Source organism: Amblyraja radiata, chromosome 5 (genome assembly GCF_010909765.2).
Source record: "Amblyraja radiata isolate CabotCenter1 chromosome 5, sAmbRad1.1.pri, whole genome shotgun sequence".
Lineage (NCBI taxonomy): Eukaryota > Metazoa > Chordata > Chondrichthyes > Rajiformes > Rajidae > Amblyraja > Amblyraja radiata.
In genome coordinates this window covers 48872002-48891680 of record NC_045960.1, presented here as the reverse complement: position 1 = coordinate 48891680, position 19679 = coordinate 48872002, and the positions used below count along the sequence as shown (strand labels likewise).

The 19679-nt window shown below is 40.4% G+C and overlaps 1 protein-coding gene and 1 long non-coding RNA gene across 5 annotated transcripts in view; one reads left to right on the top strand and one right to left on the bottom strand.

Annotated features, from left to right (window-relative positions):
* The window catches only part of cep85l (centrosomal protein 85 like), a 246642-nt gene that overhangs the window by 110181 nt on the left and 116782 nt on the right, over positions 1–19679 (top strand). For 3 of the 4 annotated variants that reach the window (XM_033021173.1, XM_033021175.1, XM_033021171.1), the window contains 2 exons: positions 10204–11024; positions 11414–11521. In XM_033021173.1, coding sequence (XP_032877064.1) covers positions 10204–11024; positions 11414–11521 — 929 coding nt within the window. The remainder of the gene's footprint in view (positions 1–10203; positions 11025–11413; positions 11522–19679) is intronic. The other variant, XM_033021174.1, reaches the window with a different exon arrangement.
* The window catches only part of LOC116973265, a 28814-nt gene continuing 25164 nt past the window's right edge, over positions 16030–19679 (bottom strand). The window contains exons 2-3 of the long non-coding RNA XR_004412027.1: positions 17456–18558; positions 16030–17424 (exon numbers count right to left, since the gene is read on the bottom strand). This is a non-coding gene — a long non-coding RNA (uncharacterized LOC116973265). The remainder of the gene's footprint in view (positions 17425–17455; positions 18559–19679) is intronic.

Genomic DNA, 19679 nt, shown 5'->3' with positions numbered 1-19679 from the left:
GAATGGAAGAATATGGATCATGTGCAGGCAGATGGGAGTGTGTTGGCATGTTCGGCAGAGGCAGTGTGGGCTAAAGGTTCAATTTCTGTGTCCTGTTCTATACTGTTCTTGGTTCTGTTGATGGCCTATGGAGAAATGCTAAGACTAAATATATTGGGAGAAACAACTGGCTTCCTTCAAATGTTCGAGATGCTCTGACCACCATGCTGTAGCTTTAACACATGATTTTGCATTATGGATGGAAAACTTTCATTTTTCTAATTCATATCCATGCATACAACAAATAACCACTCTTGATTCCCTCTTGAAGGATACTGACATTTTGCAGTAATGTCAAGGCTGCAGGGTTTCCTGGATATATGGGTGGTGGCAGAATGCTCTTTTTTTCATCACCATTTAGTTTGCAATTTTGTATTTAAGAGGTTTACAGTTAATTTAATGGCCCATTAACATTTCTCATTTGTTGCTAATGACACACTTGAAATTGACACCAGACACATGTAAATCTCAGTTTTGCAAAGGTTGCTTTTTTTTAAACCCTGAATTGGCGTTGACTTAACCGTCAAAAGTAACACTAAACCATGTATCACTGAAGGACTAAGTCAATATCCTAAATTACAATGGGTCCGTGCAGCTAAATCTCGCCCAGGGATATGTCAATTGTCAGCACACCAGAAAATATAACCTAGTAATTGGCTTATCCCTTTCTGCTTGTCTTTGTATAAACTAATTTATTTGTAGAAATGTGTTGGAAAGATTTGTCATCATTTTGTTTTCTGTCTGAATAAAAGTGTGTTTGATTATCTTATGCAGGGATGTGATTCTCCAAGGTTTAGAATGGGGCATACACCCTGCTAATGGGGATCTGCAAAATACATGTTTGGCACCCCAAAACCAAGCAGTAGGTAATGTGGGCCATTGACGACAGATGGGGTTACCATCATAACCTACTTAGCCTTGGTCTGATCCATTCCATTCCTTCCTCGCTGTAAGGACTAAAGAAAAACTATGTTGGGGAGTGTGACAGGAACCATTCAGCATTATAGAATCATAGAATCATAGAAAGTAGGTGCGAGAGTAGACCATCAGGTCCGTCGAGCCCGCACCGCCATTCACTCATGGCTGAACACTAAACAGACACACTTACCCACAAACAGTAGACACAAGACACAGAACACAAGACACTACCCTCCCCTCTATACCGCTATCACCCCTCTCCACCCCAAGAACCGCGTGATCTCCTGGGGGAGGCAAAAAACCGGATAAAAACCCAGGTCCAATTCGGGAAAAAAATCCGGGAAATTCCTCTCCGACCCCAATCCAGGCGATCGACACTTGTCCAGGAGATCACTCAGGTCTACTATACTAACCATACCTAGGTCCATATCCCTGCCCTCTCCCCGTAGCCCCTTATCCCCTTGGCAGCTAAAAAACCATCTATTTTTGACTTAAATAAATTTAACGTTTCTGCTTCCACTGCTCCCTGGGGCAGTGAATTCCACAAACTAACCACCCTCTGGGTGAAGAAGTTCTTCCTCATCTCAGTTTTAAAAGAGCCCCCCCTCACTCTGCAACTATGTCCCCTAGTTCTAGCCTCCCCGATCATTGGGAACATCCTCGGTGCATCCACCCGATCAAGGCCCCTCACGATCTTATACGTTTCAATGAGATCGCCTCTCATTCTTCTAAACTCCAAAGAGTAGAGTCCCAGCTTACTTAACCTTTCCTCATATGTCAATCCCCTCATTGCAGGAATTAATCTTGTAAACCTTCGCTGCACTGCCTCCAGGGCTAGTACATCCTTTCTTAAGTATGGACCCCAGAACTGTACACAGTATTCCAAATGTGGTCTCACCAATACCGTGTACAGCGCATTTAGATAAAGCACTTTCAGATGATTTTTACTACCCTTCCTTCCGTTTTTGCCCCTTTTACATCTAGAGCTTTATCTTCACACATTCTGGATCCTCCTGTCACATTTTGATTTTCCGCTTCCCTAGCCTCCCTTAGCTCACTGTACCCTTACTAAATCACTGTACCTTTAACCAAAAAGCAGAAATGCTAACCTGAGGTTGCACCCAATCAGCTGCTTCCTCTAGTCTGCTTCCACCAACCAGCGGCTTCCCCAGAAACCCTCCCTATGGAGTGTGGAACGTCACGGGATTTGGTAAGCTCTGACCCTCCACCGCTGTCTCCAACGGTCCTGGGTCTCTGTGAGAACAAGCCCCGTGCCCGATTCAAGCCCTCACCGCTCTGACCCTCCACCGCTGTTTATGAGATACCAAAGGAGAAATCACTGCACAGGACAATGAGAATCAATGAGAATTTATGAGCACCAAAAGCAGCTGAATACAACTGGACTTCTGCCAACTAATGTATTCACGCAATGCTCTTGTGCCTTCCAACCAAGCATTATTCTGTGAGGGCAAGCACAGAGGCTCACTCTCTATTCTTTTGAAGCTCCGTGCATCAAAAAAGCTATTGAAATATTTATAATCATGGCAGGAAGAGCCAAGTCCATAATTGCATTCACTTTTCCTGATATCCATCATCATGGATACCAATGTCTAGCCAACTCATTTCGTCCACACAATATTGAAAAGTAGCTGAATTCAGTGGGGACAGAAATGGCTGCAGCCTTGATAATGTCCGGCTTGTGTCAGTAATTTGCACATCTGAAAAAGCTAATCTATATGTGGATTTTTCCAGCATATATATATATATATATATATATATATATATATCACAAGCATCATTGGTAGTGCAGACTATTGTGCAGCAGTCACAATAGTAAGACATAGTTGTCATCAATAGTGATATTGTGTGACATTATTATAAAGGAAATTCTATGTAGTAATCATGTTATTGAAAGTTGCCCAGATGCCTGAACTAATATTTAAGATAATTTTTTGATCAAATCTCATTATGGAGGTTTGAAAATTATATGTGTAGGAAGGAACTGCAGATGCTGGATTAAACCGAAGATAGACACAAAAAGCTGGAGTAACTCAGCGGGTCAGGCAGCATGTCTGGAGAAAAGGAATAGATTGCGTTTCGGGTCGAGACCCTTTTTCAGATTATTTTATATTTCAGTAATTAGAATTCAGTATTTAATATAAAAGTTCAGTAAAATGCAATTATATTTCAGTTTAAGAGTAAAAACACATTTACGACACTTTAAGAACATTGAATTTTTTTAAAAGAATGTGATAACAAAGCAACTTTCCTATAAACCAAAATGATTTGCTGATATCTCTGGGATAAAGAAATTGGCAGTTCTTACAAAGTCTGGCATTTTTATGTGAATGCAGACTGAGTGATTAAACTGCCCCATGAAGAGGCCTAGGAAGTTTGATACCCCCTCCTTTCACTAGATACAACTACAATCTGCAACCTATTTATTTGGAAGAATGAAGCAGAAATGATAGGTGGAAAAGGGTACTATCATCTATTTAGCAGAGTTTACTTGACTATTCCTGAGGCTACTGATTCTATATCCATCACTACACTATACACTTGCTTGCAAACGTATGGTGTACAGTTTGCACAAGAATTCCCTTCTGTAAAATCTCTCCCTAAGGAAGACAACAGCAACATTGTAGGGTGATTCCAGCTCCCTCCAATCATACATCACCCTCATTTGACAGAGCACCATTCCACCTTTGCAAGGTTAGTCCTTCCATTCCCGGCCCAACACATTGTCATGTAATAAAAAGTACGTCCATCTCCACGCCAATGCCATCACAAATGAACATTGACTATAGGCGTGATGTGCAGCCAACAACTTGAGCAACCAGTACCTGAGAAAACAAGCAAGAAGTCCTCCCAACCTGTGCGACTGAGCTCGTAATTCTGCATCAGAACTTACTCTTCGGCAAATAGCAGTTATTCTATTTCAGAACAAAGATTGCAACTTATCCCACGCAACTGATATTTGAATTGTTGCTGTAAAATATTCAGATTGCACGTGCAAAATTGAAACAGTGGAATCCACTGTGTTGTTTATTTGCAATGAAAGGAGTCTCTATTGGAAATGTGGCGAACATTTAGACAAAGACATTCCTACAATGCGAGACTTTTCTGACCCACGCAAATACATAAGATGCCATGGTGCTGCTAGAATGCACCTTATCTTAAACAAAGGAAGCACAATGGCCCAATGTACCAATAAATCACAAAGGAATCAGCATTGCATGAAGGTAGTGGAGCATATTAAGCAGGTCTGCATGTTTCTGTTTTTTTCTTATTGATTTCATCATTAGGGACCCATTATGACATTTAACTAATTGACCAATGTCATAATAGGAAATTAATTGTCGTAATTTCTCGCATTATAGCAATAATTGCACTATAAATGTATTTTGTTGACCTTGACAAGTATTTGGACTCAGAAAAGGAAGTGATTGCTGCCACATGAGTGCAATATCTCTTTATTTAGGTTGCAACATCCAAATGATGTGTTAAGAAAACAAGTTAAAATGTGGTAAAGGTATGTCTGGAGCTGGGACAATGGTCAGAGCTTTGATATGTAGTCATAATAAATTAATACTTCTTTGCCAGATGGCGGGGACATGAATGAAATGAAATGTTCAGTAGATTAGATTTTTGACTATAATTTTTTTCTGATGATGCAATGTATTCAATGAAAGTGCTGGATCGGGCATTCTCAGAAGTTTCATTGTGGAGAGAAATCTTGACACTGTCAAGATTGGTAAAACTAAAGAAACCGGGTTATCAGACTGCTTTATATCTCCTGCTGGAAATGCAAATCAGGAGATATATAGACTGGCTCCAAACTCATGATTGTTTTTTCTCTACCATCAAGATCTACCCTGTAGACCAAGGGATCCCAACCTGGGGTAAATTTCGCCTACCCAGGGGGTAAATTTGATGATTCTGGATTTGTACATATTTTTTCTCATTGACTGACTGTGTTTGGTTCTGGTATACTGGTATCTGGTATACTGGTACATCATTAGTTGTTCATAAATAAGTGAAATAATATTGTTATGTGCTATTAAAGTTGCCCGGGGTAAAAGGTTGGGAACCCCTGCTCTAGACGGAAGACACATCCCAATAAATAGCATGAATTAAAAATGAGGATGCACAGGATGCCCAAGGGCATGTTGCAGCAGGAATGAAGACCATGTGCACAAATGAATGTCTTATAGCAATGGTCCTGTGCCTGAAACAATAAACTATTGCACAATGACCTGTCAGTGTGTGCTAACATGTAGATCAATTTCTTGTCCTGAATCTAGATACTTTGGCCAGGTCTAAGAATGTGATTCCTAAGTATGGATTTATGATAGGGAAATCATGCTTGACTAATCTTCTGGAATTTTTTGAGGATGTGACAAGTAAAATGGATGAAGGGGTGCCAGTGGATGTAGTGTATCTAGACTTTCAGAAAGCCTTTGATAAGGTCCCGCACGGGAGACTGGTGACTAAAATTAAAGCACATGGTATTGGGGGTAGGGTGTTGACGTGGATAGAAAATTGGTTGGCAGACAGGAAGCAAAGAGTAGGAGTGAACAGGTCCTTTTCAGAATGGCAGGCAGTGGCGAGTGGAGTGCCGCAAGGCTCGGTGTTGTGGCCGCAACTGTTTACCTTATATATTAATGATTTGGAAGAGGGAATTAGGAGCAACACTAGCAAGTTTGTGGATGACACAAAGCTGGGTGGCAGTGTAAACTTGGAAGAGGATGTTGGAGGTTGCAGGGTGACCTGGACAGGTTGAGTGAGTGGGCAGATGCATGGCAGATGCAGTATAATATAGATAAATGTGCGGTTATCCACTTTGGCGGCAAAAACAAGGGGGCAGATTATTATCTCAATGGGGTTAGATTAGGTAAGGGGGAGGTACAGCGAGACCTGGGTGTCCTTGTACACCGGTCACTGAAAGTTGGCGTGCAGGTACAGCAGGCAGTGAAGAAAGCTAATGGTATGTTGGCCTTCATAACAAGAGGATTTCAGTATAGGAGTAAATAGTTCTTCTGCAGTTGTATAGGGCTCTGGTAAGACCACATCTGGAGTATTGTGTACAATTTTGGTCTCCTAATTTGAGTAAGGACATCCTTGTGATTGAGGCAGTGCAGCATAGGTTCACGAGATTGATCCCTGGGATGGCGGGACTGTCATATGAGGAAAGATGGAAAAGAATAGGCTTGTATTCACTGGAGTTTAGAAGGATGAGGGGGCATCTTATAGAAACATATAAAATTATAAAAGGACTGGACAAGCTAGATGCAGGAAAAATGATCCCAATGTTGGGCGAGTCCAGAACCAGGGGCCACACTTAGAATAAAGGGGAGGCCATTTAAGACTGAGGTGAGAAAAAACTTTTTCACCCAGAGAGTTGTGAATTTGTGGAATTCCCTGCCACAGAGGGCAGTGGAGGCCAAATCACTGGATGGATTTAAGAGAGAGTTAGATAGAGCTCTAGGGGCTAGTGGAATCAAGGGATATGGGGAGAAGGCAGGCACGGGTTATTGATTGGGGACGATCAGCCATGATCACAATGAATGGCGGTGCTGTTCTGTTTGTAGTTTGTTTGGTTGTTTGTTTGTCTTTTTGCACAAAGTCCGCGAGCATTGCCACTTTACATTTCACTGCACATCTCGTATGTGTATGTGACAAATAAACTTGACTTGACTTGACTTGCTGGCTCGAAGGGCCGAATGGCCTCCTCCTGCACCTATTTTCTATGTTTCTATGTATGTTTGCTACAGCTAAGAAATACATTTTAAAAATGCTATCAAATATTTTGAGTTTTGGAATTAAAAGTTGTCTTTAAATGGGAACTTTTATGTTAAGGTATTTTTCAAGCAATTGAGAGAAAAAGATGATCAGACTAATATTTCCTGAATGTACACCATTAAAAAAAAAAGATCTACTTAAAAAAAAAAAATCAGATTATGTGACATACTGAATGTTGATGAAATAATAGGTAGAACCTGCTGGAGCCAAGGATGACCCTAATGTTGATGAGGCTTTCATGTCTGGAATCAGCAGCAGCTTCTAATTTAGCCACAAGAGGGCAGCCTTAAACAAGTGTGCTATTGGACTTGGCTCATCATTAATGTGCCTGCAGTAAGCAGCAATTCCTATGTGCTGCACTGAGAGTAAAATTCCATGTGTTTGTCTTAAAATATCACAACAAATAACCTCTTTAAGCAGTTTGTTCGCTTGCTCATTGGATTCTATTCTGTTCATATTCTGTTCAAGATGTTGACATATGGGTCTGGGCCGTGAATCGGGTTCCTTAATTTTTTTTCTTTGCTTCATTGCTGACGATTTCTGCTTGGGCAGAGGACCGGCAGCTGTGGAACCCAAAGTATAGGTTGTTCAGCCTTCAGTCCCATTTACCGCTGATTAGTGTCCTGATTTATGTGTGTTTGTTTGTCACTTGTTACTCTTCTGTTCCTGGCTGCCAAACATCGATTAATCTCAGAGTTAAGATTAATAACCTCAATGGAATGTGTTATTTGTTTGCTGAAAAAAGTTTTAAACTATGACCACACTTTTGTGTGTAAATGTGTTTCCTCACTTCTCTCCTCAGTCTTGACCTTATCAACTCCTCTTAGGTTCACAGAGGAACCTTTTTCTCTCTAACCACCCTTTCCATTTCCCTAACTACCTGGCAAATTTGCTGAGTTGTGTCCAATGAAAATCACAGCCCACCCTAGCAAATTATGCAAGTGGATGGGTGGCAACACCATAGAAAGTGTAGCCCAGGTTCCTGTCTGCTCATAGCTAAGTGAGTGTTTGAAATGGGTCTGGTGAAGGATCAATGAGTTCTAAATGCAAGGTGAAAGGGTGACTATATATTTCTCATGCCCCACTTTCTCACTTTCTTTTTCTCTCTTTCTCTTTTTCTCTCTTTCTTTCTTTCTTTCTCTCTCTTTTTATCTCTCTCTTTCTCTTTCTCTCCCTTTTCACTCACTTTTCTGTCTCTTTTTCTCTCTCTTTCACTTTCTTTCCCCTGTGGCTGGAATGCCTGAGTTTACAAGGAGTAGGCTCACAAGGTGTAGGCTCACAAGGTTCAAGTAGGCCAAGTCAGCTAATTGGACCCAGCTGTTACCAATGATGCTGAAGACTGGCCTCTCCTGGCTTGTCTGCCAGTGGTGGGGATCGAAGTTGCATCCTACGTAGGGGGCACTATAACAATGGGTAGACTGGGACTCTTCTTTGGAGGATGGGAGGCTGAGGGATAACCATATTAAGGTGTACAAGATCACGAGGGGCATGGATAAAGTGAACAAAGTATTTCCCCCCAGGGTAGAGGATTCTAAAAATAAAGGGTATAGGCTTTTGGTTTAAGAGGGGGGCATCCTTTTCTCTCAGATGATGTTAATTCTGGACAAATTGGGGAGACCAGGACACTAAAATTGAGTAAAGGCTTCTGGGCTGCTAGGCCATTTGGTCAATTTAAATGTGCCTTCTGCAGAACTAGGACAAGCTGCAGAATGGTGGCAGTTTGTCTAGAGCCTAGTTAAGAGCTGCAGGAAGAGAATGGAACATCTGCAGATCCTGGCAATTAGGTGCAAATTGCAGGGAATGGATTGGATGAATGCAAACCAGACATATACATTGTAAATAATGTTGCAAAGCTTTACTTTGCTAGATGTTGATTGGATTAAGTATTGAGCCTTGTCTGGGTTTCTTGAATATCAAGGCACATGTTGCGATGTTTGCTTCCTCTCAGAAGCTCCATTTGAATACATTGTATTAGTCACTGTATTATTGGGTTGGGGAAATGCCTATTATGTACTGGGTTAATCGATATCAGTTATTGGACTATAAAGAGACCACCCCCATGCGTTTTGGCCCCTCAAGGTTCAGGGACCTATAAGAGGCCACTCCCATGAGGTCCTTTGTTGATCTTCTGGGAGAACGCTTGGGACTGCATGACATTCTGGAGTGTCTCTGCTTGAACAAAGCTAAAGAGGGCTTGGTCAGGCAGATACGAGGATCGAACAGGTTAGGTACAGTAGTGGGAACTGTAATTGTGTTTTATCAAAATAAAGATTAGTTGCGCAACTGCTTGACTCGGTGATTTTTGACTGAAACTAGACTGGGGGGAAGCTTAGAACGAGCTGTTTACAATGGTAGTCCATATCTGGGAAGAGCTTCCAGAAGAAGCTACAGAAGTGGAAACAATTGTAATGATTAAAATGCATATGGACAGATGTATAGACAGGAAGAGTTTAGAAGGCTATTGGCTAAATAAGGCACATGTGACAAGTTCAGTATGCCCACTTAGTTGGAATAGACAAGGTGGGCTGTCGGGCTTGTTTCTATACTCTATAGCTCTCTGACACTATGGTCACCAAACTATCCCCTGAGATGGAGAAGTAAAAACTGTTATGATAGTGAAAGCAGGGTGGAACTTGGCAGTAAGGATAATAATTTGTTTTGAGTTTGTGTAGGAAGCAACACTGGTATAATCATTAATGTACATAGGGGAAAAAGTGAATGAAAGTGAGCAGAATTGAAAGAAACACTGTTCCACAAATTACATAGAAACATAGAAACATAGAAATTAGGTGCAGTAGGCCATTCGGCCCTTCGAGCCTGCACCGCCATTCAATATGATCATGGCTGATCATCCAACTCAGTATCCCGTACCTGCCTTCCCTCCATACCCTCTGATCCCCTTAGCCACCAGGGCCACATCTAACTCCCTCTTAAATATAGCCAATGAACTGGCCTCGACTACCCTCTGTGGCAGGGAGTTCCAGAGATTCACCACTCTCTGTGTGAAAAAAGTTCTTCTCATCTCGGTTTTAAAGGATTTCCCCCTTATCCTTAAGCTGAGACCCCTTGTCCTGGACTTCCCCAACATCGGGAGCAATCTTCCTGCATCTAGCCTGTCCAACCCCTTAAGAATTTTGTAAGTTTCTATAAGATCCCCTCTCAATCTCCTAAATTCTAGAGAGTATAAACCAAGTCTATCCAGTCTTTCTTCATAAGACAGTCCTGACATCCCAGGAATCAGTCTGGTTCTATGGACTACCATTGCCTGTCCTTTAAATTCCACATAAAGGACAGGCAATGGCAAAGCCAGGCAATTTATCATAGACTCACCTTTGATTTGGAGTTGTTGAATGTAAGAGTAAGTTTAATCAGCTGTGTTTATTGCATAAAGATCCTTTCCAAAGTTTCTATTCTAGTTAATTGTTTTTTTCTTTTCTTTTCTAGAGCACTCAAGTGGAATCTCATCCTTTAAACCAATCCGATCACACATTGTCATCCCTACAGCTCATGTTATGCCTTCTACCTCCAATCCCTCATTAACCAGGCCTGGAAAACAAGACAGACCTACCTGTTCTAAAGGGAATCTTTTTCAGACGTTGCCTGGGAAGCCTACAAATATTTTTATACTGAACCCTTCTTTAGACATGAAGGACCCCCGACCCATCAGGAAATGGTCATCTCTCTCCAAACTCAGTGGACCAGGAAAGGAAAGTCCTGACGGTGATGTTTCTGGCAACGGGAACTTTGTAAGCAGCATCGTCACTGTATCAAATTGTAACGCAAAACTCTGCACATATGGGGGCAATGTAACGGAAAACTGTATACATCCCAACACGGAATATTTGAAAAGCCAAGACACAAAAAGTTGGAATACATCTACCAAAGAGTCCCCCCAGAACCAATATCCACTTTCTGATGGGCAGTACAAATTTGAGAGTCTTTATAATGCTGCAGGTGACTCCTCTTTGTCAGAGTCAACGTCTAGTAAAAAACCCTCAGATTTAGCATTCAGTGCCTTCTCTGCAACCAAAGCAACCAAAGATGCCAGGGAGACCTGTGGACCAAGACATGGTTTTACTTCTTTAGAGCATCAGCCTGCTTTCGGGACAACAGCACCCACTTCTCTGAGGACTCAGCTGTGGCTTAGCGACCAGATGCTAGCCTCTACTCTTGGCCTTCGACCTGCAGAAAGATCTTGTGCTATCACTGGTTGCCAGCTCAAACAGCGGCAGCAGCAACCGTGGCAAGAAGCTGATCACATGCAGGTAAGCATTTTTTTTTAAAGTGCAATGTTTCTCTGAAGTTTCTCTGAATGATGCATCTGGATTACACCAAAATCAATTAATGCTTGAGAGTCAATAACAGGAATATGTTTGTCAGAGGGAATATTTGGACTTCCTTGTTAAATGATAAAAAGAAGAATGAGTGTGCAATGGTCTGCCTGTTCAGAGTTTCTGGTTTGATTATAGAAAAGGTATGAAAATCAGCATGTAAAGCATACTCCTTGATGACACTTTTACCTTTACTGGACTCATTTGCAACAGCTGCAGTAAAGGAATGCGTTTCATAAGTGGTATGTTTCATAAGGCTCCATCAGTTATACTGTTGTTAACTTTGGGCTGGTTTCTAATAATCACCATCTTTTTATTGTTAGGCAGGTGGTTCCAAGTGTAAGGAGGACTTTAATTCAAATGGTTTTATCAATTGGGTTGCATGGATGAATTATCAGCTCAACAGACATACTGCAAGGCAGCCTAGAAAGGTAATAATGGCTAGTAAAGCAATGATTTCATCACAGTACAGATGGTGCTAAAAGTGGTCTCCAGTTTCTCTGCTCCTTTTCCAATAGCTGGTTTGTGATTCCATTAGTCTTAAACTAGCTTTCCATTACATGTTCAAGTGAGTTCATTCACATTTGGGATGGGTACAAAGTTTATAATTTTAATTTGCGAAGAGCATTAAACAAATCTTATTCCTGTTCCATGAACTTGGCTCTGAACATATGTTTCAGAAGTAGGAAGTTTTTGAAAGTAAAGTCTTTCCGAAACCTACAGACCTCTAAAGGGGCAAATGCCATGTGCTTTCTATTGCCTTTGAGGAAACCATCTGATTTAAGAATTTAAGGGTGGCACAGTGCACTGGTTTACTCCAACATTCTAAATATAACAGGTTTGTATGTTAATTGGCTTGTCTATATTATCCCTAGTGCGTAGGATAGAACTCGTGTATGGGAGATCATTGGGGACTCGGCGGGCCGAAGGATTTTGTTTCCACACTATCACTAAATGAAACTAAAGAAAATCCAGGCATCAAACCCAAAACCAAGTTTCAGCAAGAACAATATGTATTAAATTTCCCATCACTTTGGGGAGCAAAATCTGAATAAACTAGAATTTTCCACACAGCTGATGACACATTCTTGTAACTGGGCTCCCTTGACATATGTTGGTCTAATTTTAATTTAAGTATCACACCTGGATCTTAAATTAATGCGGGGTATTATTAAGTATTATTTTGAAGATAACTCTGAAGACTGCACATTTTAGTCAAAGCAGGTCACGTGCTCGACAAGTCCGAGATTAAAAAATATAGATCTGAATGTCATGTTCAACTTGAAATAGTCACTTGATGCTATCTTTCTGGAAATTGGATTTCCAGGCGACAAACGAAATTCCTTGACCTGATTCTCTGGAGCAACTGTCATGGATAACATTTATGGAAAATTTATCATATTGCAGTAAGATTTAGATTAGTTATGGGAAAAGACAATGAGAAATCTGGAGTGAAATATTTAATTGGAAGAAAACTAGTTTTACATAGTTGTTTCTGCTGAAACACTGAACAGAATCATGGAATCATACAGCATGAAAACTGGCCTTTTGGCCTGATGAGTTAGTTTAGTTTATTTATTAGCATGAGGTACAGTGAAAAGCTTTTGTTGCGTGCTAACCAGTCAGTGGAAAAACAATACATGATTACAATCGAGCCATTCACCGTGTACAGATATATGATTAAGGGAATAATGCGAATAAATGTTGTTGTAAGAGTGGAGATTTAAATGTGTGGCGAGATTGTAATGTGTGATTGCAGATCCGCTTCTGCGACGAGCACACGGATAATCACCTGGGTGTGGGCACCATCTTTCAGGCTGACCACATGTTATAACATGTTTGCCTGTATTTGGTTAATATCTATCAAAATCTGTCCTATCCATGTACCTGTCTGAAACTCCATTGAACTCCATTTGGCATTGTGTCCACCTGTTAAGTCTTCCGCCTACAGCTCTTTCCATGTACTCACCACCCACTGTGTGAAAAATTGCCCCTTGGGTTTTAAAAAAAATCACTCCCCTCCTGCTTTAAACCTTCGCCGTCTAGTTCTGGATTCCTTTAACTTAGAGAAAAAGATTAATGGATCCTTGGCTTTCCTTTTCTAAATTCACCAGCAGGCTCCTCAGTATAGCTATTTCTGAGAGCAAGATTTTTGTTCTGGCACCATTGAATCAAATTCTTCATCACCCTGCCATCCTTGGCACCACTTTCAGGGAACTATTTACTGACAATGTTTGGTCTGTGTTCTCCAATACTCTCTGGGGCCTTACTGTCTACTGTGCAAGTCCTGCCATGGTTTGACTCACCAAAATGCATCATAGTTGTCTGAGTTAAATTCCATTTGCCATTTCTCAGCCCGCTTCCTTAGTTGATCACAATCCTTTTGTAAACATAGACAGCATTCCTTCACTGTCCATCACACCAGAAATGTTCGTGTGTCATCTTCAAACTTAATAACCAAATTAACTGCATTATCATCCAAATTGTTAATACATATAATACAGAACAGAGGAATCAGCACAAATCGCTATGGGCTACTAGTAGTCACTGGCCTCCAATCAGAAAAAACATACTCCATTATCACTCTCTGACTCCTTCTACCTGACAGAATCTGAGAGAAATTGTCAGATGTTAAATCTCCACCGAAAGGAAAAAAATATATATAAATGATGTCCTGCAACTACCTGGACTGAAAGAACGTGGGCAAATAAGCCAATCATTGTCAGCACGAGCAGTGGACGGTGAATCAAATATCAATGTTTGGCATCTTCCTTGTTGATTATTTCACCTGTGTGAACAACGATTAGATAACAAGTTAAAATTAGAAATATGAAGAATATAAAGTTTGATGTTGAAGCGGATGGAGACTGCTAGACAATTTCTGGAGTGAATCAAGAGACATCAAAGTGAAACCTTTTTGCACATTGCCATCTGTTTTTGGTTGTGTCATTATTTTTGGGAAATGTGAAATGTTTTCAGAGGTGTAGCGTAATATAAATAACTGTCAGAAAATAACATAGCAATCATTTTAAAGCCAAAATGCAGAACTTTAAGAGTGGATGTTGTTCTAAAGAGCACTCTACTCCTGTTCAGGGTCTCTTCTTGTTAATTAAATTTCCATTTTGTGTAAGAAATAACTGAAATAATGCAAGCAGAGCAAGATATGAAAGTGCTCATGGAGTATAGAATGATCCAAGTTGCTTCTCCAGTTTAGTGTTTCTTTTACAATTTGCATATTCATTTAAATGTGAAGAAATGTTAAAAAGAGTAATTACATGGCAGGAGGTATCCTGTCCATCACATCCACACTGGTCCAAGCAGTCCAAAAGGTGATTTTCTACCTGAAGTGTACTGTGGATTGCAGTCGTTGTGGGGGTAGTGAGAGGGGGAGAGATGGGGAAGATGACAGACTGTGACTCTGACAAAGATTAATGATATTATCTGCACAGACCCAATGGAAGCATATTAGTGTAGTGCTGAACAAGGCCTTCTTCATTTTCTATTTGTAAATAGTTGTCGAAGTGTAATTGTACGGTATTGCAACTAAGGCAATTAAGGATTAATGAATGATGCAGCTACTATGTAACCCATGTACATAGTGATGTTTCTATTACCTGTAATAAAGACCTTTGTTTTTTTAATTAACTGGGGAGTACAGTAAGGTGTAAAGGCCTCTGAGTTTCTCCAGCAATTTTGTGTACCTTCGATCTTCCAGCATCTGCAGTTCCTTTTTGAACAAGGTGTAAAGGCCTCTTTGTTGAAGTGATCTTTCTTGGCAAGCGACTTGTCTGCTTATTATTTAGACAGAGATTGAATAAAGATGAGCGAGGCCAATGTAGTATAATTCTTAAGCAGATGAAGAGAAGAGAGCACATGTTTAAGGTGAGAGGAACATAAATTAAAGATGTTTGGGGCAAGTTTCTTTGCACAGGGAGTGGTGAGTGCCTGGAAGCCGCTGTCAGCGGTAATGGAGGAGGCAGATATGATAGTGGCATTTAAGAGGCTTTTAGATAGGCACGTGGTTATGCAGGGAATCAAGGGATATGGATAAGGTGCAGGCAGATGACATTAGTTTAACTTTGGTGCAGGCATTTCTAAAGCTTTCTAATAAGTCTGGTATTTCACTTGTGCAAGCACCCGCATCCTCTTAATCATTCTGAAGGGAAGGTCTTGCTCTCGTGAACTCTGTTTCTCAAGAGAGCTGGCAGGTGGTTGGACAAAAAATAGACCCGTGGAATGTTCGCTGAAACAACATCAGTTGTTGGCTCTGGCCCATGTGGTGTGTGATATGAATCAGAATATTGATTGCAGATTCTGGTCACTACCCCGTCTGCTCCCTCTGAGTCAGACATCTGTATCAGTTGGCACAGGAGGTCTGACCATCACGAGTATCAAGAGGTTTGGACTCCATGGCATGGTCCAAAGCAGGATCTGACCATAATACTGTGCAAGACATGTGAGCATTGGCATGTTGCCTGGAGATTGCCGTTACTTGGCTCAGGATCTTCTATCACTCTACCGTGATCACCTCATGGAGGGAAACGGATGCCTAACTTTTGCATGGATCACCAAGATAAGGGCTGAGAACTGTCCAGGAATAAACACTGCCATTTCCACCCAACATTATGAGGTGGAGGCAACAGAGACCGAGTGACTGCACCTGATAAGAGGAATTATGGGGGGAAAAAAACAAGGAACGATTATTAATTTTCAGAGGATCAGTAGGTTGCAACTCACTGATGTAAAAGTCAGGAGGCATTCCAGGGGTATGTGCCCAGCTCTGCCATCAGTCAGGTTACGCCATGTTGCAGGGGGGCAGTGAGGAGAGGAAGGTCAGGTGAGTCATATGATGGTTTCATCGATCATTCAGATCGGGCCAGCCCATTACCTTTTCCTATACCCTATGAATTTTCAGTCTGAGAAATGAAACTCGAACATGTATGGGTGATAACTGTTTTAATACTTTTTTTATTTCAAGCTCATTAACAAAGATTAGCCACACTTTTGTATTGTGCAATGACTCACAATGTACATAAATATTGAAACAAGGAACTGCAGATGCTGGTTTACACGAAAAGGACACAAAGTGCTGGAGATTCACGGCCAGTCAGGCAGCATCTCTGGAGAACATCGATAGGTGACGTTTCAAGTTAGGACCCTTCTTCAGACCAAAGAAGGATCCCAAACTGAAAATATCACCTATCCACGTTCTCCAGATATGCTGCCTGACCCGCTGTGATACTCCAGCACTTTGTGTCATTTTAGACATAAGTTGTTGTTACAAATTGACCAATGTATCCACAAATCTTTTGAGTGTAGCACCATGGAAACCAACCTTGACCGGTTTTATGGGGAAAATGTTGTTGACCAAAGAGATACCAGTGGCAAAGATAGGTGCTGCTTCCAGCAAAGGCATGTCTTGAGTTTTTTCCGTGTCTGGTTGAAACTTTCTCTGATCTCAAAGGAGTTTTGATGACAAGGAATGAAACTCAAAAACGCAACTTGCCGAAGAGTTCACACAAATTTAATTAACCCTGGTGCTTCAGCATTTCACCCGCAATGGAGTGATTTCAGTGTCAGAATCTCCCAGCATCTTATACATTCTGTGTTTGTAGAAATTCTTGCAGAAGGTTTCATTCTTGAGGTTTCATTTCTAAAGAGGCTTCCTAAGGCAACATTGACTACATTACTCAAATACACAGGCCTTATTGCATTGAACAGGAGTTACATTTCTGTAAAGAATTTTTCTTTCAAACACCAATTCACCTTTGAGCTAAAAGGTTTCCTCATAGGATTATAATGTGATTTCCATGCTGTGAGAATTATTCAGTTTCTCTTAACTGGAAGTGCCTTAAAGGTTGTGAAGCTAACACAAAGCTTGAATTCTTCCGAGTGTGATATGTTCGTGCCCTTTGTTAAAGTGAACAGAGTTTGGACATTCGGTTAATTTTCAGTTTTCAGCTGGGTGTATGTCTGAAGTTCATCTTTGGTCACTGATCCTGAATGGGCCTTGTGGTGTTTGTCTGCCAACCATTTAATGTCACCCGATATCATGCCACACCTTTAATGCTCATGACCAAACATGACTCTTTGTCCAAAACCGCCTTGTATTTAGTTCCTTGGGGAGCACTGGCTCCAGAATATCGGAATATTGATGTGCACAACATGGATGTAAAATTGATACCATTATTCTACATTCATCTGATTACATGCGACCATTAAGTGTTGTTAAATGCAATTCAGTTTATGTTTCGGTTAACACTATATTGAATCTGAGCTTTGGGCACTAGATGGTGCAATAAATAGTACAAAATCTACTCTGGAATAAAACCACCTTTCTGTCCTTGGAATGTTGGTAAGGCTACCATTTACTGCCTGACCCTTGTTTCTCTGAAGGAGCCTGAGAGGGAGAATACTGAATGTGTTTTGTGGTATTTATTGTACATCCATCATTACCTCTGTACCATTGGAACAGGGATTAAATCCTTGAGGCCTGTTGATTAAGAAACATTGTGTAGAGAAGCTGAAATCAAATATTGTGGGCAGAAATCAGGAGAGGACTTTTGATTGATTTTAGAACATCATTAACACAGTGCCCGTTTTCCTCTACCTTGATTGCTTGAGTATTGGATTCCAGATATAATGAGCTCAGATATCCTTATGGAGTTCAATATCAAATCATGTTTCCAAAGATTCTCACCATTTTGAAATAATTCAATGGTACACCTGAGCAAAAATGCACATTTGAATGATGGACCAATGGTAAACACAATGAACTCTTATTGATTACCAGTCAGATAACATCCCTAAATTCTGATTTGATACATATTCAATGGATTATGAAAGAAAATTATTTCACGTGGTTGCCTTGTGAATTTATTGGGGATGTTCCTTGGAGCAGATCATGCATTTCTAATAGCTTTAGTATTTCTTAATGGGTGCTTATATCACAGGCTATGTTTGTACATTTTAAAAATAGTAATCATTGCAAAGGCCTTTGTAGAAAGTGTGCACCTTTCTCTGACGTGGATCTCAATAGATGACAGATAAATGGTTCATTGTGATTGAGTCCATCTTCCCATTCTGAAAGCTGCAGTTGCCGCAGTGAATTTTCTCAGAGAATTACAGGAAAATATGAATTACGCAGAAAATAAAAATCACATGAGTTTAACGATAATAAACATTAATAACAATACAATGACAATGAGAAGGAAATTCAAAAGCAGGCTGAAACCTCTATTATTTGTCAGGTAATCCATTTTGTCTATTGATTTGCACCAGTGCATCCACAACCTTGATGGAAAGTGAGGAATTATGTTATATGTCCTGTCGTAGCAACGATTGGTGTCTCCTTATTTTAGTCGTCTGAAGCATCCACGTCATCATTCCAGCTTATGGTCATTTTCTCTTTATCCGCTTTCTTTCTTCATTCCTCACTTTTGCAAAGCAAGTTATATTGTGAGAGGTGCTGGGAAGGCAAGATGGACATATTTATAAAATGTAATTGCCACTCAATAGGAAGAACCACATTTAAATGTTAACTACATTTCCAAATGTAAGTTTTACTGGTCACTCTAGTTATATTGTATTAAATATTTATTAATACCATGCACTTCACTGGGCTTCCTTCATTTGAGAATTTGAAGCCCTATTTAAATACTGGCTAAGTAATCTTTTATAAGGAATTATTTTCCTATCTTTAATTCCTTGTTTGCTCTCTATACCTGCAGCTGCCCCTCTCTAATACCTCACCCAAAAACATAATTAATTACATAACTAAAAGTTAACCGTTTCCTGGATAAGCCTCTCGTGTTGTTGCTTTCCTGCTGTTGGAAAAAGCAAACTGAGGAGGAAAGCCTAATGCTTTCCAGACACTGTTTCAGTTGCTACCATATAAAGTAATTCCAATTCTACTCAAGCTTAAAGTAAAGGTACATTTCAACTCTTCCAAGAGAGCCATGAAGGAGTAGTTTTACATTTTATTTTTAAAAGTGCATGGATGACGTTTGTGGCCATTTAAGGTAAAGTGAAAAGTTCTGTTGTCACTGAACAAATAGGAAACATGCCATAGTATGTAAAACATTCATTGTGTGCCTGTTCTCCAATAATAATAATACATCATCACATTAAGAATCTGAATCGAATATGTTGTTGTGCATGATTTAACTTTATCTCTCCCTGAGGCAATAACTGAACTGTTTATTGTGATTCTGAATTATTCAGGTTCATAAACAAAGTCACATTGATTCTAGGATAAAATATATATCTGCAACAACATTAAAATTATTTTAACAGATTTTGGGGTGCACGGTCCCATCAACTTCTCACATATTCATGAACCATGTTGGATAGAACCTAGAACAGTAATGGACAATGTCTGTGCCACATGTGATACCAAGATAAACTAATCTTCTCTGCCTGCACATGATCTTTATCTCTGCATATCCGTGTGCCTATCCAAAGGGTACTTAAATACCACTATCATATCTGCTTCCATCACCACCCCTGCCAGTGCATTCCAGGCATGCACCACCTCTGTATGGAAAAAAAAACTACCCCGCACATCTCCTTTAAACTTTGCCTCTCAGC